This window comes from Centrocercus urophasianus, unplaced genomic scaffold (assembly GCF_019232065.1).
Source record: "Centrocercus urophasianus isolate 14NV4802_14NV808 unplaced genomic scaffold, USGS_Curo_1.0 seq_18, whole genome shotgun sequence".
Taxonomy (NCBI): Eukaryota; Metazoa; Chordata; class Aves; order Galliformes; family Phasianidae; genus Centrocercus; species Centrocercus urophasianus.
The window spans coordinates 3,306,638-3,327,541 of NW_024884733.1; the positions used below are offsets into that span (position 1 = coordinate 3,306,638).

Genomic DNA, 20,904 nt, shown 5'->3' on the forward strand with positions numbered 1-20,904 from the left:
GGAGCAACTTAATTCAGCAGCAGTTTCCAGCGCTTCCTTTGCTTCTTGCTTGCAGGCAGAGCTTTCAGAAAGCCTTTCTGGTGTTTCTCTGATCTTTAAATGCGTGTCTTCCAAATGTGTCCCACAGGTGCCAACAAAAAAACTGAAGAAATATGAGAGAGAGTACCAAACAATGCGAGAGAGTCAGCTGCAGCAGGAAGATCCTATGGACAGATACAAGGTACGGGAGATGCTGTGTGGGAACCTTTTTCGTTTGCTGAATGACATGGGGAGAAATGCAGTTCCAGCCATTAGGCAGAGGTGTGCTCCCACCCTCACCTCTCCAGGATTTGCTGATGTAGATTTCAGGGAATTAAAATGGCAGGCAAAACTCATTCCCTCTCCTGAACGAGCACTTTGAACACTCAGTGTTTTTGCAGGGGTGTTTGAATCACAATTTGTTAGCCTCAAGACATTTTCAAGTAGCCACATATAATATTTTTCTTCTTTCAGTTTATATGTTTGTAGGTAACTCTCCTGCTGTTGCGCTTTTACGGGAGACCTTCCTGAGACGCAGAAACAAAGGGTGATTCTCAGCTACAGACACAGAAAGGAGAAAATACACATTGTTCTAGCCCAAGCTGTGTACAGTAACATCCACAGAGACTTTTGGAAGATGCACTCTTCCTTGGCTTGATATGTCCTTGTTTCTCAACTCTGTTCATAGCAAATGTTAGTAATTTTATGTCAGTATAATGGCTAGTACAGTGGGACCCAGTGTTCTTCTGGGGTCCTAGTATACTACTGCAATAGAATTAATAGTCATAAATAGCAGCAGAAGAATAAAGTTCAGTTATTAATATGACAGCTCAACAGTTGACAAAAAAAAAATTAGTCCTTGATAAGTTTGGATCAGCGTTGTTTCCAATATGCTCGTTTTATTGTTACTGCTACATTCTGTTACCACAGATTTTTGTGTGATGGAGGCTCTGCCTCTTGGTTTATATTTTACACAGTGTCCAGGATTCTTTTATTGCTTACCCAGTATTACAAAGAGGTTAGTGTTTCTTGGGAAAAGCTGCCAAAGATGAAGCACCTTTCTGGATATTGCCCGGTTTTGCTGGGAACTGACATTGCTTATCTACACCTGTGATGTTCTCCTGCCGTTCTTTAGTGTGCCTTATTATGTGTTGGTACAAAGTCTGCCCAGAGTGCGGGCTAGTAAATAAGTACAGGTGCTGCCACAGGTTTACATGGTATGTGAGCACAAGGAAAGTGCGGCGTGTTCGTAAAACCACAGTGTGAAAGACTGTAAATATGATAAGATAGAGTTACTGTTACAAAGAAAGTAAAACTGACTTTAAAGGTAATATTTGCTTGTGGAAAAACAGTGTTTTAAGTGTAGTTGTTTTATGTCAAAGAGTGTATGTTTTATTGTTTCTGAGAACTGGGACTGCCAAGAGCTGATGATCAGAACATTGAGAAAAAAACACAACTTGCTGCTGATTAACTTCTTTTCCAGTGGTTCGCTTCTACTACTGTGGAATTAATACTTAAAAGCCAAAGAGGGCTTCTTTAAAGCTCTGTGGAAATGTATTAACTGGTTAATCCTTGGTGATGGGTGGTGAAGAATATCATCTCCAAACTGCAAATGAGGGTATAGAAAGTGGCTCTGTGGTCACTGCCTGTGTGAGTCCCTGTCACGGCCAAGAGCACAGCGCAGCTGTTGGCTTGCACTTGCCCAGCTGCCTTTGTTGGGTCTGCTCTGCTTACTGATGGTGTGCTTAGGTAGGCTCTGTAACTTGTTGGCTGCACATTAAATGCCAAGTTCAGACTCATTCTTCAGCTGATTGATGTGGTGTGGTAATGCTTGTCAGTGCTCTCTGTCCGTTGTCTTGCTTGCTTGTTTTTTATTTGTGTGTCAGGCTGAGGTTGGTGAGAATTGACATTTCAGGAGAGATTCCAAAGCGTAACAGGAAATGCAAGCTGTGGACCCTCAGGGACAGAACATGGAGAGCCAGCTTCGCTTGTCCCTTGAATGATCACACAGCAGCCCTTGTGTTTGAAATGTATTTTATTTTGGCAGTGTCACTGTTAGACTGCCTGGCTGGGCTTGGTTAGGGAAATGCTGGAGACAGCGCTGGTGAGAAGCCAGTATATTGCCTCTGAGCACAGCATTGCTGTTAGCTCCTCTGGCCTTGTGTGCTCTGTGTGCACTCTGCCCTAGAGGTCCACCTTGTTTGTAACCTTCCAGAACACTGTGTTGCTTACGTTTACTTACCTAGGAAGAGGGGACTGCTCAGACTCCTGGTGCCACTTGGAATGTTCCTCTTAGAGGTTGAGAAGGAAACAGGCTTGCAGCCTCTTAACAATTTTTAGTTATAATTGTTACAGTTTTTGCTGTTTGCAGTGTGTTGTGCTTTTTGTTGCCAATAGATTTGTCAGGACCATAGGGATGTACTCAGTGATGGTGTTGTATTGGCGCTCCTGACTTGCAGGGATGAAGGATGTGTTGAGTAAGACCCCTCCCTGTTGGGGAGCAGATGAGAGCAAGACCCTCTGTGGTGGCAGCAGGGCTCCAGCCGAGCTGCTGCCTCTTCCTGCTGTCCCCGCTGCCCTGTGAGCAGCAGGGAGAGAGCTCACAGGAGGTGATGCAGAGAGACTGAGGAGCAGTCTGACTTCAGGGAGAGAGACCATGACCCATGGAGTGCACGACAGCTTCTTCCTGTCCTGGTATTCCTGAGCGCAGTGACGCTGGGGCTGAGGAGCAGTGCCAGGAAGGAGATGCCTCGTGCCCGAGGGCAGCTGGGTGCATCCAGCAGGGCGCTCCTGCAGAGCCACCACCCCCACACTCCCCATAAACTCCAAAAAAGGGCTACTGCTGCTGTGTCACACCTGACATTAACCAGTCACATTTCCTTGACAGGTTGAGTTTGCATGCTACAGTAAGATGTGCTGTATGAACAGTATTAACAGGTGCCATATGTTCTGGTGTTTATTTCCTTCTGTATCTACAGGTATTATGTAGGAAAAGTATATTTTTTTATGGACACATTTTCATGGTCAGGTAATTTCATCTTTCATTATTCATAAGAAGTCATTATTCACAATGCTGTCAGGTTTTTAAAGGGTGCAAAAGTAAACACGTTCTAAATTGCTCATTGCCACCAAATTTCATACTTTTTAGTTAAAATAAAGAACAAGTTGCCTAAAAGAGTCAGTTAAAAAAAAGTGACCTGTATGTGCAGGAAAAAAAAAATAGCAGCATGGTTCAGATTGATATTTTCTATATATTGTTACAGGTTTTTTTTTTCTGTGTTCAAGAACATCTCATGTAACAGGGCTGTGTTTGACTTGCTAAGAAATTGCTGAAGTTGGGCTCAGCAACCTTTTGTTTTAAATAAAAGGGAGAATATCCAGATAAAGTTGGCTGGACCCTGCTTGTGCCCAAGGCTTTGTTCTGAAGGTAGAAATGCATTTTCCTCCATGGACTTCATTGTGTGACAGAGATGTTGTCTATCTGAATAAATGTGTGATTTGGACATAATAGCTTTTTCTGTCTTTGAAGTGGAAGCGTTTTTATTCAGAGTCATGGTAACTGAATGGTAACTGCCATGTGGGAAAACATGAGGTAACTCTCGTTGGGATTTCTTGTTTGTGGGTTGGTTTGGGTTGGTTTTTTTGTTTGATTGTTTATTTTTGTTCAATTTGTTGAAGGTGCTAGTGCCCTTCTGGGACCTTATGTTCACAGTCAACAAGGAAAGACACAAACCACTTCCAGGAGCCTCTGAGTTGCTTCCCACGAAAGGTTTTCCTGGGTAGTGGTGTAAAAGCCTTTTGGCTTTCTAGATGGTGTTTCTCAGGGTTTTCCTTTAGAGCTGCCCTTGCAATCCAGGGCTCTTCCCAATGGGCTTACAAAGACTTGAGTTTGATTGCATCAGGAAAGTGAATTGTAAGCAGTGTTTTCATTACACCACCGAGGACCTGTTCTTGCCAAAGATCTGTGGTTTGGGTGTTTGCTTACCCCAAAAATGTGACACTGAATTGCTTAACAAGGTTTGTGACTCGTTACACCCAGCTTGAGTAGCAGCATAGAGAGGATGCATCATCATCACTGATCGTGTCTGGTATTGCTCCTTTGTGCTGGCTGGTTGGGAGCAGAGGGTGGAGTTTCAGCCCTTCAGTCTCCCTGAACTGAGGCTTGCCTCCTGCTTTCAAATTTGCCTTCTTTCCATCAAGTGTGTGATGGAAGCTGGAGAATATCCTCTTTAAAAAATAGGAACTAAAGACCCACTGAAGAATTGGCAACTTTTTTTTTTTTTTTTCTTCTGATTTTGCTGGTATTAAAAATATTTTATATCCTGTTTTCACTGTCTTTACATCAATGGTTGAAAGCAGTATTTGGTCTGTGACTTTGCTGGAGGTAAGTTTCTTTGTGTTTGTTCGTACCAGCAATGTTTGTCCCTCTTGGAAATGCAGTATCCTCCTTTTAAAAGAGTTCACGGGATGCTTTTTGTAACAGGAAGGAGGAATTTAGGAAAGAGGGAATATCATGTTTTAATGATCGTAGGAACTGGGTGGTGCTGATGAGAAGGAAGTTGTCGGCACAGTCAGTGAATTATTAGCAGTGTGCAAAAAAAAGGCAGGAAGCTGGCTGCTTATACCAAAGACATCTAGCAGGTCTGACGAGTGCTCGTGCCAGGTTACAAAATACTGCCTGTGAGTCCTGCTGGAACAAACCAGCTCCATCTATTGAACTCTGTTCCATCGCAACCGGTATTTTATAAAACCTGTATGCATTTCAGAGCCATCGGAAGTAGTCTGCTGGATACAAAAAGCACCATTCGATATTTTTATCTTTGTTGTATAACGTTAGGTTTTATTTAGACTTAAGCAGATGAGAGTTTCCTCCTGAGGAAGGAGGCAGTTTTTCACTGCTAGATCAGGGGGGAGGAGCTGGAAAGGACAAACCATCTAATCGTGCACACTGCCCTGTATGGAGGAAGAGTAAAGGTGGCCCAATGAGAGACTCAGCTCTTAGACTGGATGCCCAAGGTAAGAGATGTTTAACTTACTAAAGATGTCAGTTCTAGTTTAAGAGGAGGATAGTGCATTTCCAACCACGCAGCTTGCTTACCACTTGTCTGCAAATGCAAAGCAGGAACTTCAGACTTCACGTTGTGCAGCTTGCTTTGCGGACACCGAAGCTTTTGGCGAAAGCAGAGCAAAAATGTTACAGCAAACTTCTTCCTGGGTTATTTTTGCTCTAAGCAACATCCCTATGAAAAGGTATTGGCGCTGTAGCATCTGACAGCAGTACAGCCCTAATTCAGTCCCAGTTTCTAAATGAACTGAAGAGACTTTCTGTTACCTGCTCACTGACAAACCTTGTCTGTAAAAACGACGTTTCTTGGGTGGTCTGAATTTGTACAGAAGTAAAGATGCATTGGAGCTTCTTGTTACTGAAGACAGCAATTTAGTTTTATGCTTTAAAGTACGTGCTATCCTTACAGGATAGTTCCACTTCTAAAAATTCCCTGTATCAAGCAGAACACAATGTGATTAAAATTTAAAAAATCCCCTCTTTCTGCAATGGTTATTTTAACTGTGAGAGACACAAATATTTTACAGTTCCTATTTAAAAAAGAAAACAACAAAGTTATTTAAAGTACTGTCTTTGAGAGAGGAAACAAGCTGACTTTCCTGTGCAGGGCAGTGCACAATCTATTTGCACAATAAGGTCACACTAAGGAGAATGTATTTGCACAATTTCTGCTTCCTGCCACAGAGGAAGCTAACACAAAGAGGAGACCTTTTTTAGCATACTCTCAGAGCCAGAGTTGTCCTTTTTTGTTTAAGACGAACATGCAAAATTTTTGGTTTTTTGCAACAGATGAAAGCAGCAGTTTCACTGCCGTGAGCTTCGGAAGGAGCAAAATATGTGAGCATAGCTGTTGAGCAGGAGGAAGTGAAGGCTGGTGAATAGTACGCTTCTGCAAAGAAATCACATTGTGTGGAAAAGCATTCACTGAGCAACCCTTGGAAAACATTGCTGATCTATATTCCCTTTTACTGTTTTTCTTTGGAGAGCGGAACTTACCTTTGGAGTGTCCTTTTTGTGATGCTGTTGTGTAGGTTACCATTTCTCCATCTACAGGTTTCCATGTGAGCTTGTCATTTTCATAGTGCACAAATTCCAACTGCTGTCTCTTTCGCAGTCACTGTGTGACAAAGGCCAGCAAATTTTGTACTTCTCTCGAAATGTATTTGAGGAGGGGAGCTGCATCTGGCTCAACTGGCTGTGCTTTCTGTAGGCGGAGTGTTTTATGTGGACTTCTGCAAGCCCACCACCCCACAGATACCTTCTGAATGGAATTCTGCTTCTCATCTCCAGAACAGTCACTTAAACTGATTTTTAAGAAATGTGCCTTGTTAATTTTTTTTCCCCATGCACTTACCCTCATTAGTTAGTGCTCTGCGTAAATTAGTTCCTCCTTTGTGGAACAGGTCTGGTTGTGCTGAGGGGAGCATCGGGGCCTGCAGTTCTACATTTTGTGTTGCCATGCATCAGCTGCAGAAGATGTTCTGAATTTGTGCTTAGGGAGTGACAGCCCCTCTTCATCTGGTGCTTTTGCCCAGCAGGAACCCTTAAAACATACTTGTTGTCACTGGTGCAGGTTGTAGAGAGAGCATGCAAATGGAGGCGCAGGTTATGGTTTTATACTGGTCCCGCAGAAGATGAGCGGTTGGCGTAATGTCATCTACAAATGGACTGCTTTTGTGAACTACCTGCAGACAAAGTTTTGTAAAATGGAGGAGAGGGTAGCTTTGTCCTTTTGATTGAGAACTTTATTGTGAGTATTTCCCTGTTTACTGCTGCTGGTGGGATTTTATCTGCCTTATTTCTTTTGATGATGAGCAAGCAGAAACGAAGCATTTTTACAGAGAGGACTGAGTTTACTTTGGACAGAGAAGCCCTACAATCACTGTGTCACTTAGCCTGACTCAAATATATCCATTGGGATGTAAGTGGAATTGCTGCATTTGCACTGCTGGCTTAATTCACTGTTGTTTCTCAGAGCAGCAGTCCTGTCTTAATGTGCACTTTTGCCTTCTCGGTGCTTTATACGCACAGTATATTCACTTATCACTCGTTAATATTGATAAGAATTAATATTCTCTTCTGGTTGTTCTTTTCTTTCTGCAGAGGGAAAACCGCAGGCTCCAAGAAGCTAGCATGAGGCTGGAGCAGGAGAACGATGACCTTGCCCATGAGCTTGTAACGAGCAAAATTGCCTTACGGAATGACCTGGACCAGGTAACGGGGATTTGTCATGGAGATGTGTCCAAGCTCCAGCTTATCAGTGCCAGTTTTAGGAGCCAGGTTATGCTTCATAACAGGTTGTAGGCTCAAGTAAAAGCATCAATACAAAATTAGAAGCATTATAATCTGTACCCACGTCTTCCTGACAACCTTATTTCTAGTCACACTCAGAGAGCCATCTCTCCACATGAATGCAGGTGTACCAAAGAATGAACACATATTTGAGAATGGTGTCATATGCTCCTTGAAAGACTGATTTAAAGGGAAGTTACCTACCTTACATGGATTTATTTTTTTAACTGTAGATCCATGGCAACAAAAATTAGAAGTGTTCTTTGGCATCCACTGATAACTGCTTGTTTCCTCTGAAGACTGGAGCATAGAGGGGCAGCTTTCAGAGCTCTTTAAGTCACAGATGATGTCAGAGAACTACATGTGCAACCCTCCTCTTTCTGGATCTGTTTTATGCACTACTGATAAATTCCTTAATGACTGTTATTGCAGTAGAGAAGACAAGAGGGCCATGCTGTAACACCCCTCCTGATCAGCGTCTTACTTAGTGAGAGCTGTAGTGCCTCTTGTAATTTAAAATCTTTTCCTGCAAGAGACTCTCAGTTTGATTCTCAGTAGTTATTTGGCTATCTCTGTCTTACCTCAGAATTGTAAACATAATTGATGAGAGCAGTGCAAGTTGTATTTCTACTTAGACCCCTGACAGCTAGGCTCTACTGATCTTCATTCATGTGATTCTAAAAATCAGAGCCATTTAGATGTGTAAGTACAAGCAGATACTGCATTGTGTGGTGAACATTGTGGTGTAAAGGCCAAAAACAATGCATCACGGTGCTCTGTCTTCCCTAGGAGTAACAGCTATGTCTGCTTCTGCCCCTGCTGTTTTCTGCAGTATCATGACAAAGCTGCTGAGCGTGTACTTTTGCCCGCTCTGTTCTTTGCTCTCCTCCATTTTAGCATCTTTCTGTAGTTGAAGGGGACTCCATGAAGCTTTCCCACCCCATCACAGGTCAGCAGCACTGAAAGAAAAGCTTTGTTCCTCACTTGCAAGGAGAGGTGAGACTGTGCACCACTGCAGGTGCTTGGGGAACCTGGAAAAACCACATAAAAGGAGGAAAGATTTTAAATTATTCCTTCTAAGTATGGCTTTAGCAGGTCTTTTATCAAAAATACCTTTGTCATTCTCAAGTCGTTTTGTTCTAAGATATCAACCTTATCACTTGTTTGTTCCTTCACTGCTCATTTTTCCTCTTTCCCTTACAGCCACAAATACACAGTAAGCAATGCAGGAGACTTCAATCCATCACTTCAGCCAGGGCCTGCTACCCACAGCCACCACCAGCCCCCTCCCTCATAATTCACACTGTGGCAGTAGATAAGCTGATACCACTGGCAGTGTAGCAAAACGAAGTGCAAGTCAGAGACAAGCTCTTTCCTGTTATTTGTTGTTTATGATGCCATTTTCTCTCTTGTATTTTCAGCGAAGTATTACTTGTCAATGGCCATAGCCTGCCCTACCATGTAGTTACTGAGGACATGCGGTGCGATGCAGTGTGCATCTGCCAGTTGGGGAAGCCAACAGAAATATATCTAGGCACTGAAAAATACATTTCTCCCCTGGTGATGGATCTGGTGACCAGTGAGGACAGTGCTCACAGATCCCAAAGCGTTCCCAGTGTATTTTCCAGTACATGCACAGTGTCAAGTTTCTCCAGGAAGTACTTGTTTGCACTGATGAACAAACTTATTTGGTGATTCAGTTTGTCTCTGCTACTTACCTAAGCTCTGGCACATGGTAAAGTACATAGCAGGCCCCTGACTTTTTCTGCAGTATGCAAAGTTATGCAGCAGCTGCCCTCACTTGGATTAATATTGCTGCCAACCAAAAGTACTTTATATACTGTTTGTCTTAGGTTTGTATGAGGATGTGTGATCTGTGCTTACCTGTCACCTGGGTACGGATAACATTTGGCAAAAGGGTCATTCTGCAGAGTTTTTGAAGCACAGAGGAAAATCTTAGCAGCTACTTGAAACGGGAATTTCATTTACAAACTAGATTGGGTGAACCCTCTGATGTCAGGAAAAGGCAACTCTAGATCCTGAATCCATGATACTTGTGAGATACATCCATCAGTGCACTTGCATTGGCACAGGTAACGTGGTTTACACCACTGCTTCTCATTCTAGGCTGAAGACAAAGCAGATGTTCTGAACAAAGAACTTCTCCTGACCAAACAGAAACTCGTGGAGACTGAGGAAGAGAAACGGAAGCAGGAAGAGGAAACTGCTCAGGTGAGGCATTCCTCCCATCTTTCCCATTTAGCTGAACGCACACCAAAAGTTAATCAGAAAAGCAGGAATGAACTGAAGTTACAGAAGGGACTTTTGTCCTCAAAATTCAGTGGCAAAAATTCAAAGTGCCAGGCTGAATGTGTGCGGTTTGTTTTTTTGAGTGTTTTCCTGAATGTCCACTTTTCTGTATCTTATCCTCTCCCCAGTATAGAAAGAATTTTCACTGGTGGAGAGCAATCACAACTAAGGAGGCACAATCAGGTGTTTTTTAATTATCTGAAAAGGTTGCTGGAAGAATCATTGCCTTGTAAGAGGCCGCAACTTGACTGAATTAAAGCTGTGGATGTTCCTTTTTGAAGCTAGAACCAACAGGACGGAGTTGAGGGTTGAAGTAATGCTGCTGACCAGACCTCATGTTCTTTAGCAAAATGTGCAGTTTTAATCCTACATAACTTACATACTGAATAGCAGCACACACGTTGGAATGTTTTGAGAGCAGTACCGTGGTTTTTGTTATTGCCATTCCACAGCAGTAATTGTAACAATCAAACCAATTATTATTCCCTTTCTGCCTAAAATGGAGGCTGCCAGGATCTGTATTTACTACATACAAGGCAATGGAAGCCTTCTTCCTACTGAAAGGATGCTTCATGTTTAGCACTTGTAAACAGTAGAGGAATGAGTTAACTGTGTTTTGATGCAGTACCACTGACTAAACCAGATATTTACAGAGGTGAGTGATAGTGCTGAGAGATTCTTCTCCCTGTTCCAACCAACCAACCAACCTGTCTGCCCATACCTCTTGTCACCCACTTGGTTGTCTTTTATCTTCTCTGAACCATGCTCTGCTGTTTGACAGAGAACTCTCTAAACAGTGATACGCTGTACGACAGAAGAGACTTGTTGGTTATAGTAGGTATTTGTGTAATAAATGAATCAGACCTTTTCCAGTTCTCCAGAGCTGGGAATTGGTAAGAAAAAGCTATAGAAATGTTGCAAACACAGACTGTCTTTGAGAGAACAATTTGATGATGCATTTCAAGAACTTCATTCAGTGTGCTGTGTAACTTCTCTCCTTCAATTCCTAGCTGAAGGAAGTCTTCAGGAAGCAACTGGAGAAGGCAGAATCTGAGATTAAGAAAACCACAGCTATTATTGCGGACTACAAACAGGTAACGTTCTATAAAGACACTTTCTCATATTTATTTGTAAACTGTTTTTTCAGCCCCTTTTGAGAGCTGAATTGTCAGAGTTGCACATCTCATCCTTCATATAAACTTTAAAAAGCTTTAAAAAAACATTACACTTCAGGCTTTCAGAAAGCTTTATAATTTTTGATACATCTTGTTTTAGATTTCCTAATGGTCTGCTGACTTAGGAAAACCAAAATAATCTATCTTTAAACTATTTCTAGTGATTTTTATTTATGTTTTTGCTGTGGTGACACAGAGCTGTGTAAACATTATAAATCAGATAATCTGTAAAATATTCTTGTCCCTGTGTTCAGGTTCTGTATCAAATACTGCTATTTTTAAGTCTTAGTTATCACCAGCAGTGAATTTGTTAAGGGGTAACACGTGTAGCTGAGTGAGGCAGAATTTAATAAGTGTTTGCTCTAAAATAATCATTACTATAAAGCACAGATCATATTTTTGTAAAGTCCATTTCATCTAAGAAAGTGCTTTCTCTGCTCCAGATTTGTTCCCAGCTGAGCACCAGGCTGGAAAAACAACAGACAGCCAGTAAGGATGAACTGGAAGTTGTAAAGGTGAGACCAATGCTTCTCCCTGTGGAATGGTTTGAATGCAAGTGTTGCTGAATGCCAATGATACAGAACAAAATGTGAATTGAAGCTTATTGCAACAGTGTTCACCCAGCTGCACTGACAGCCCCGTATGTTTTCATGCAGTGTAAAAAAATGAAGTTTATCAGATTAGAACTTTCAAAATGAACGGAATGTCGATTTTTTTTTTTTTAATTTTATTTTTATTTTTTGTAGAAATGTGCTTTTGGCAGCAGTGTAGAAAGGCTGTATTTACTCAGATGTTTCCATTAAATGTAAACAAAAGAAGGCTCTCTAGAGGAGAAAACCTGCTGCTACTTGGGTGTGCATAGTGGAGAGGATCAGAATTACTATTAGGGCACAGCTTGGGCCATCCCCAGAATTTCATTAGCAGTTCCTCTCTATTCCCTAAATCCCATTCCTAGTATCTACACAAATGCTAAGTATTTCCTGATCAGGTAATAATTCCATCCCTCTGCTTTGTCACTGCTAAGTAGGTGGAATCATTTTCTGTCAATGGTAACATCTAGTGGTTCCCTTAGTACTCAAGCTGAACCTGATTTGTTGCTTTTTAGTGACCATTTCTATCTGTTACTCGTCAAAAGATATACTACTATTGATGTTCCTATAAACTGCTGAAACAATTCAATATTCTGTGTTAGTTTGCAAGCCCAGACGAGCTGTGCTACATCCTCAGCCATGAGTGTCTGCTTCACCTCACCAGGCAGCATGAAAACCTTGCAACTGTGTGTCAAATGTTAGTAAGAAAGGCTGTCCCCTATGATTCTAACCATGCATTGAGGGCCAGTACTACATCTTGCAACCAACTGACTACTTCTGGAAATACAGAAAAGCTGGCTGGATTTCTTGCAAATAACAAAATCTGTACGAATTTGATCAAGAAAGTCCCTAGTCTGTAATTTATTCTGAATTGTGCCAACATAAATACTGCAAAATATGACAGAGCTTTGGTAGCAAGAAGGTTTGAGTCTTACTGAGAAGTCAAGTCTTTGTGCTTAAACAGAGAATGCTAACTAGTTTCTAAGGTCTTCTTTTTTTTTTTTTTAATACTGCTTCATATACTCAGGGCGTTGTTCATGAACTTACCAAACTCTTTTAACGTGAAGTGTGAAAGTAGCTTTCTGGCTATTCCAGGGTAAAGTGATGGCCTGCAAACACTGCAGTGAGATTTTCAGTAAGGAGGGGACACTGAAGCTGCCTGCTCTAAGCCTGGATAATAAAGGCTTAGAAATAGATGATGAGAAGGATGCACTGAAGAAGCAGCTGAGAGAGATGGAGCTGGAACTTGCACAGACCAAACTGCAGCTTGTGGAAGCCAAGTGCAAAATTCAGGTATGTGGAATGCCACGCAGTCTCCCTAAACCAAAAAAAAAGGCATATACTTGTACTGCTGTATGCGTGTGAACTTCCAGAATCCTCTGTCTGTCCTTAAAAAGACAGAAATAAGGATTCTCATTTGTATATCTAAACATCATCTGCTGTTCTGGTGGTTTTAATGCGTCCTTTCTCCCCAGTGCCTGGGAGGCTGCAAAGAAAGTTAGAAGACTGAGTTTGAAGACTTTTATTTTTTCTTTTTTTAAATTCTTTTTGATCACTTCTGACCGTTCTGCTTTCTTAGGAGCTGGAGCACCAGAGGGGAGCCCTTATGAATGAAATCCAAGCTGCCAAAAACTCTTGGTTTAGCAAAACCCTGAACTCTATCAAAACTGCCACAGGCACACAGCCACCGCAGCAGCCCCAGCCGTCCCTGCCACCCAGAGAGGGCAGCACATAGTTCCAGCCAGACCTAACACAAGAGCACAAAGAACAACACAACTGAAACCCTGGGGGAGTCTTCCAGTGGTCTCTCTTCTCTGGTAAAGGACAAAAGGCAGGCGTGCAGGCTTGAAGTGAAATTCTTCAGTGTTTTTCATTCATTCTGATGTGACCCTTTTCAAAGAGGGTAAAAATATATTGTTTTACGTTGAATTCCTACTTCCCAAACTGCCTTGCTGAAAGCCACGTTCTGATACCTTCATACTTTTACACTTTATTTTATATGACTAGATGAATAAATAATTCAAAACTAGCTCTTTAATACATGACTAATGATTCAGAATTATTTTTATCTTGCATAGAAGGTTTTTTCTTCTGGAAGAGGAGGAGAGAGAATGTCAAATGTAAAGTGCTGCAGCATCATCTCTTCCCAGAAAGCACAGTGTAACAAGTACCAGTGTGTGTGCGAGTCTAGGATAACTTATGCCCTGGGACCATCTCAGAAGTTTATCGCAGTGACTGCGTCCTGCAGAGAAGCACTTTTTGTAAAGCTTAGGCAGAGATGCCTTGTGCTCTCTTGGCACAATTGTTCGTGAGCTTCCCCGAGAATTTCATCCTTGTTTGGGTTGTTTTTTTCTTCAGAAATGCAAGTTGTGCAGTTGTTCGTAGCACTGAGTAGCACTGTTGTTTAAAGGTGATTTACAGCTGAACTGGAGCTTAACAAAGTTACCTAGTTCCCCTTTTTTATTTCATGTTTATAGTAAGAACTCCAAGAAGTCATTCCTTCCACTGGGAGAAAGGGAAAACTGTTGGAAATGTATTTGTTGAGCAGAGAAGCAGAGGAAAGACTTAGTTCTGTCCTTTTGTAAATCCTGTGCAATGAAGCAGAGCTTTTATGAATACAATTAACAGAAACCTTTCCCTGGGTCTGTTTTGCAAGTTCTGAATTTGACACAGAAATGAGGTACCAAATACAAACCCAAAAGACTTTTTGCTGCACTGACGAATAAAACATCACAGAAGCAGAATTTTTTTTTTTTTTTTTGCTATAAATCTTTGGCCAGGAAATGCTATTGATAGTACTTATTTTATAAAGACAGACATTTTCAAGTGAAATACAGAACTTAGACTTCTCCCATGGGATAGACTTCTCTGATGATTCCCAAACCTGTCTGGTTGTTTTATATGTTGTCTAAGGTAAGAAAACTCGAAAGTGTTTGTTTTGACTGAACATAAAGTGTTTATAGAAAGACTTATTTCATGGAAAATTAAACTATTGCTTGAACTGATGGAATATTTTTTTAATCATACCTCTCACGTCTATAAAATGGTCTTGCAGGTAAATATTGCTGCTGAACAAAAGGTTGTGTAGTAATTGTTCCATTAACAACACTGTTGCAGGTATAGCAGTTTTGTTTTGACTTGGTTGTTGTTTTTATTAATTTGAAGGAATGCCATATCTTGTCAGTTTTGTATAATAAAATTTAATGATACTCATCCTGTGCTTTGTTGTCAAGCAAAATTGTGAATTACTTCAAACAGAGTAGTACAAATTTAATGTTTATCTGTGCCAAAGGAATGATTCAGAAGGATAGTCACCTGTTTGAAGCAGAGATCAGATTATAATCATAGTCCTGACACAGAGATCCTGCGAATGAATTCTCTCTTCTAAGAGTTAGGAGTTAAAGAATGTTAGCATTTTTAAAAGTACCTGCAAGTGATCATCTGGAAACCTTAAGACTGGGGGGCGGAAGGGAGAATAAAGAGGGAGAAAGCAGAAGGGATCTCTTTTGCAAATAGGAGAAAAATACACTTTCATGCTAATATTTACATAGATGTTTCCATTGTGTGGACTGTCTTAACCTAGCATTATTCATTCACTTATCAGTACCATTCCACACTTGGTATCAACGGCGTAAAAAATTGGAAGTGACACTTGAGAACACCTGGCGAGCGTTCACTGATCACGTTTGAGAGTACTGTGCTGATGAGTGACACTGATGGTTTGACAAGTGTCCACATTTCTTAAGTAGATCTTACATTTACCTTCAGTCTGATTTAAAGCCTTGATTGGAAAAATGCCATCAGAATCAAGAAAAAACGGTTAAGACTGTAATTCCCTGAGCAGCCGTGCTCACGTAACAGCTGACTGCTGCTCGGAGACCTTGCCCCCCAACTCCCTGTTGTACAGTCGTGTCCCTGTCCTTGGTATGGCACTTACTGCAGATGAATCTTAAAATATTGTGTGTGTGGATATTTTTCTGCCCTTTAGTCCTTTGACAAGTCAGTACATGAAGTCATGTCAGCGGGTCCATTGAGAGTGAGTGGATGAGGGGGAAATGGGAGTGGTGCTCTCACAGTTTATCAAAAGGGAATTAAGTAAGCTTCTGTGTTTCATGAAACTAGGTTTGACAGAACATCATCTTTCTCAGCTCTCTGTCTTTAGAAGTTGAGTTCCTGTGACAAAATCACGTTTGCTACCTGCTAGCCAGGATGATTTCATAGCTCTGTCAGATAGAAACTGGCTTACCTTGTACCTCTCAAAAGAAGTTTCAGAAGGCAATGAACGGCTGAACTATCCACTTTTGGTAATGATACAAAGGCAGTAAATGACTTTCATCTTCCATCTGTACATCCCACTTAGTGTTTGTAGCAGTGGCATTTGGAAGAGTGATGTTTATACGTGGAGACTGTTTTCTCACAATTACTGAAAGAATAAGCAAAAACAGCTCTGTGGCATCTTGAGGAATAAGCATCATTATACTCAGAAACAAAGAAAGTAGCAAAACTGCGGGATTAAATCAGGAAAGCTAAAACTCGGCCTGCTGACTGTACGTGTTACTGAGATACTTGTGAGGAAAAAGAAAGTCTGGCTTTTAATTAGTCCTTTCAGCAGTCGATTACAGACACGCTCATATTCCAGGGCAACTGGTCTGTCAGGGGTAGCTGGCTCAGCCTTGAGATTTGCAGCAGGAAATACCAAGCTTACTTTTGTGTGGCACTGGAAAGTAGCTCATAAGACTGGAGTGATTAGTTGTTTTTTTCCTGATTCAGTATCAAACTATGTGTCCATTTAAAAAATCCAAATTACTTTCAATACAGCTTTATGGAACTAAATCTAGTTTTAATTTTACTGAGACTGCACTACTCTGGAATGAAGCCTTTACTTTCATTAGGGATAAGCTTCCAAAGAATGTTTTTAGTTTAACCGTTTCATCTTGTTGGATTCAAATTGCTCCTGAGATGTCCAGTATGGAAAAACAAACAAAGCTGCTTATCTTTTTTCCACTTTAAAAAGAAGTGTTTACTTTGACTGTAACACTTTACAGGGTCAATGAAGCACGGTACTTACATGGTACATCTGTGAACTAGTCTCATCTTTGTGGCTCAGTACTGAAAAGCAATAGCACGTACTTTAACAAATCCTAAATCTACCTAGAGAGACTTAAAAACAAAGATACGGTGGGTGGCTTTAATCCAAGGAACTGCAAAATCCCTGGAGCCCATAGGCTTTAATGTTCAGTGAAATCACTACGGGAAAGCTGGTCAGCCATGTGATCAGTATTGACAGCTGACAAACACGTTCTTGCCTCGCCCATTAATTACTACATTCTATAGGTTGCCACAGCCAAGTTACAAGTCAGATAAACGATTTTTTTTCTTGTTAGGCACCCTAAAGAACTTGTTTGTTGAGGTTTGTTTTTTTTTTTCCTCCCTAAAATAGACACTTAAATCTGTGCCATTGTGTGAAAAACAACACAGAATAAAGACAGCCATTTACAACAGGAGAGGGAGCTCCAACATCAAGAGCAGCAATAATTCAGCCCTTTGACAAAGCATGAAGTATCCCATTGACTTCAGAGTCACAGTATCGCTCACCGATTGAACAGGGCACTTGGAGTTAAATGAAAATCTTAATTACTGGCATTAAAACTTAAAAGCTGCATGAAAAATTGAGGCTTTCTTCACGAGAAACAGGACTGTTCCCATCTTTGTTTTAAGTAGTTGGCAGTGAAATCCACGGAACTGCTTGTATGCGTGGGAGAATTATACCTCTTATGTTGATTTACTGTTAGACTCAGGGATAATTGGCATACTTCTACATGATCTAGTAAGCCTAAATACCTTTGGCATTGAAACCAGAAACTCTCTTGTCTTACAATGCTGGGTTTTTTTTCCAGCTGCTACAGAGAAAACCTTACTGTATGTCATTCTGGTTGACCAGCATGCCTCTGTTACAGCTAAACCCTGCAGAAAGGGCTGTTGCTCAAACACTGGCTGCACGAGATATGCAGTGCCAAGTGTACCCAGCACCGTGGGTACACACAGCACCAGGCATCACGTTGTTCTTTCAAATGCAAAGGATTGAACTAAGGTTCTATTTATTTCCATCTGTTACCCTACCATCCTACTGGGAGCTGTCCCTTACCTCCTTCCAAGTAACAGCACTAAGGGGAGACACAGTGAAGCACTGATTTTTGGACATTTCAGAATGGATTATGTAGTAGACATCACTGCAGCCTTTAAAACTGGGCTTATACATAGGTGGATTTAGGGAAATACAAAGAATTTGGAACTGGATGACTAATTATCAGCATTGATCAAGATCCTATCTTTCTCAACTCAGAAGTCTACACAAGTTGTTTCAGGATCATGACTTAAGACGTACAGGTTAATCCTCCAGGAATACAGGGCTCTCCACTTCTCCTGGATTCCAACTGCTTTGCTACTGAATGTATTTCATGCTATTTTTACCTGGAAAAAAAAAAGAAAAAAAAGAAAAAAAAGAAAAAAAAAAAAAGATATGGGTAGAGAATTAGAATGTTACTTCCTCTTATTTTCTTATTCAGTGGGACTTGCTTTTATTTAACCTGTAAAGGAATATATATGTATCTTGGGAAAACTATATCTTATATATAGAATAATATATAGGAAACTGAATCCCAAGGAGATAAATACAGCAAAAGGATCGAGTATCATAGATTTCATTTGTGATTTGATACCACCAGAATCCTGGGCTGTACTGATTTCCTTCCAGTTTCTCTTATTTTTGTATTTTATATAATACATGGATGCTACTGTCAATGCAAACAAAAGCGTATGTTCTCAGCTTTTTCTCCAGGTCCCAAGTCCCCCCTTCCAGTAATTCCCGGGGACACGCTGGTACCAATACCACCTTCTAAAGCTGTACCATGAGCTCTCCTGAGCTTTGGGAACTGATGCTTTTCTGTGTAAGAGGATTCTCTGGTATGTTCACACAGGGAAAAGGTTAGCAATGCAGAAAAGGATCGAATCAAGCATAATTCTGATCCAGATCACTCTCTGTCTGCAATCACATCAGCGCATTGAATGTAGAGAGCACCCTCAAAGTGCTGATTACCGATGAGATTTTCCAAGTTTTTAGCTGCATTTGATATCTGAGTGCGTCCCTTGTTCATAAAATATAGTCACTAGAAAGAGTTACTAGGAAGAAAGAGCATCACAGCGCTGTGAGACTTTTGAGAACAGTTCCATACTGCCCTTCTTGTGTAACAAATCCATGTATTATATAAAGTATGATACAGAAATATAAGTGTAACGCTTGTTATTCAAAGTGCAATTTAATGTACATGGTCACAACAAATGTTTACTTTTCTAATTGTTACAGAATTGTTTGGATCAGTACCTTGTTATCATTGTGTGAACGATGCCTTGTAAAATAAATGGAAATGCAAACAAAATGAGAATAAGATGCTTATTTTGAGAAGCCACTTAAGAAACAGTTTGCAGGAATAAACGGCCACGTTGGGTTTTCTGATACAGTTCACTCCAGTTGGTCATTTTGAAGCACACTGTTGTGCCAGGACACTGATGCTCAGCAGACAGCTGTCCAAAATGTGCACGTTGCACAGCTCATTCCAAACTGGTTGGTATTATGTACCTGCTCACAAGGGTAACCTGTACGGCAGGGATCTGACTGACAAGCACTGTGCTGGACACTCCAGGTGCTGCTCTGAGATTTCTAGCATAGAAAACAGACTGGTAAATATATTTATCCTAAAGGTTGTTCATATACAACAGTAGGAAAGCAAGAGTGGCTGGGACTTCATGCTTCCCTGAAGTATGCAAAAGAAACAGGCAGCAGCCCTAAGGAAGAAAAGTGGGACCAAGAGGAGCCAGCAACAGAGAAGCATGGCTGAGAAAGATCAGGGCAGAACAGTTGTGGCAGATAGCAACCAGAAGTATTCAAATACTTCATGAAACCAGTTTTTCCTGTAGTTGTTACAGGATATATGTATATTTTTTATTAACTGAGATGAACAGCCACAGCTCCCTGCATAACTAGATAAGCTCCATGGGGAGTTATAAAGGAACAGAGATAGAAAAGCTGAATATTAAAAACTTGTCTCTGGTTAATTTACCAGAGGTAACATTTTGTACTGATTCACCTCCATATCACTACCCAAAAGTTGCTTGTCATCAGTTTGTATCAGTGTCTATGGAAGGAGGGAATGGCTACCTTGTGCTCCACAGAGAGGTCACATCCTCTCAAATGACTTTACCCCATCCTTTGAGCTGCTAGGAACACACTGCACAGCCCCGTGTTCACCACAAAGACCAGATGAGGATCCTACAGCTGAGTTTCAGCACTCCTACCAGTCCTAACCAAGCTCCTTCTTCCCTTCCTGCTGCACAAACAGCTCCCATTCTTGTCCCCTGGGAGAAGCCACTTGGCTCCTCATGAGGATGCACAGAAGAAAACTTTTGTCATTCTCTCCTGTTTATAGCCAAGGTAGGACACAGCATTCAGGTGGCACTGCAGCTTTAACCCAGAAGAGCCATGCAGAACTTGTTTTCATAGTAGAAGAGTTAAAAATTGCTAGAAAACAAGCAAATTACAGGAGCACTTATGTATTTAAGTGTTTTCCCCTGTATCCAGAAATCAAATTGCAAAGCAATACCAAATTAAATCCTAAAGCTGTGAACACTTCCTAATGAAATCCCACCACAGACAGAGGAGACTAATCAGTAGTCATGGAAATTGCACTGATTTTTTCTCCTCTCAGCGGCCGCTCAGCAGAACAATCACAAGGAAACAACTTCAGAAGAAGAAACCGGGCTTAGCCCATTAACTAACCGTGCCACAGAAGTTCTTTCCAGCTGACCACAATGCATCCTGTCAGATGAAATCTGCGGCTGAGAAGCTGCAGGACGAGGAGCAGATAGACGCTTCAGAAGAATCTTTAAGGTTGGAAAGGACCTCTAAGATCATCCAGCCCAACCACTGAAACGAAGCATTACTGGAGGATCTACTTCCAAAGGGAACCAGTAACAGGTTGACAAGCTATTGCTAACAAATGAGACAAGATACTGCAGCAGCACGGCTCTGCCATAACACTGTCCAAACCCCCCTTGGGAGGGCAAACCCCTGCTAGGAAGGTATTCTAACCCTCACTTCAAAAGAAAAACAAGTTGCAACAGAATAGAGCACTTCACTTGCCAATCTTCAAGAGCAATCCTTCTAAATATTACTTGTTTCAACTGTTCATAGTTTTATATTTTTTCAAGTTGGGCAATTTGTTGCATATTTCAACTGCAAAGCTGAAGAAGAACGGAATAAAACCAAGCCCCCAGGTGGAACAATGTGCGCGCTGAGCTCGGTCGTTACAAATACCACAGACTGAAGTGAAGAAGTGAAGACACTGAAGCTACGCGCAGCGAGCGAGGCAGGCTGAACCCACTGAGGTAACAGCCCCGC

The 20,904-nt window shown here is 41.3% G+C and overlaps 1 protein-coding gene and 1 long non-coding RNA gene across 12 annotated transcripts in view; one reads left to right on the forward strand and one right to left on the reverse strand.

The window, feature by feature from the left end:
- RABGAP1L (RAB GTPase activating protein 1 like) overlaps window positions 1-18,886 on the forward strand; it is a 206,524-nt gene extending 187,638 nt beyond the window's left edge. For 8 of the 10 annotated variants that reach the window (XM_042819260.1, XM_042819259.1, XM_042819262.1 and 5 more), the window contains 7 exons: window positions 128-220; window positions 7,187-7,297; window positions 9,503-9,607; window positions 10,696-10,779; window positions 11,304-11,375; window positions 12,546-12,743; window positions 13,030-18,886. In XM_042819260.1, coding sequence (XP_042675194.1) covers window positions 128-220; window positions 7,187-7,297; window positions 9,503-9,607; window positions 10,696-10,779; window positions 11,304-11,375; window positions 12,546-12,743; window positions 13,030-13,185 — 819 coding nt within the window. In that variant the 3' untranslated portion in view covers window positions 13,186-18,886. Of the gene's footprint in view, window positions 1-127; window positions 221-492; window positions 5,035-7,186; window positions 7,298-9,502; window positions 9,608-10,695; window positions 10,780-11,303; window positions 11,376-12,545; window positions 12,744-13,029 lie in introns of those variants that run through there. The other 2 variants (XM_042819269.1, XM_042819263.1) reach the window with 2 other exon arrangements.
- On the reverse strand, window positions 11,617-20,812 carry LOC122160584. 2 transcript variants are annotated; one of them, XR_006168882.1, is made up of 4 exons: window positions 20,284-20,812; window positions 17,836-17,921; window positions 15,697-15,873; window positions 11,617-12,768 (listed from the first exon to the last, which is right to left on the reverse strand). It is a non-coding gene; the product is annotated as an uncharacterized LOC122160584 (long non-coding RNA). The 2 variants fall into 2 exon arrangements; XR_006168881.1 differs by lacking the exon at window positions 11,617-12,768 and having other exon boundaries at window positions 12,775-15,873.
- Window positions 20,813-20,904: the final 92 nt, after the last annotated feature.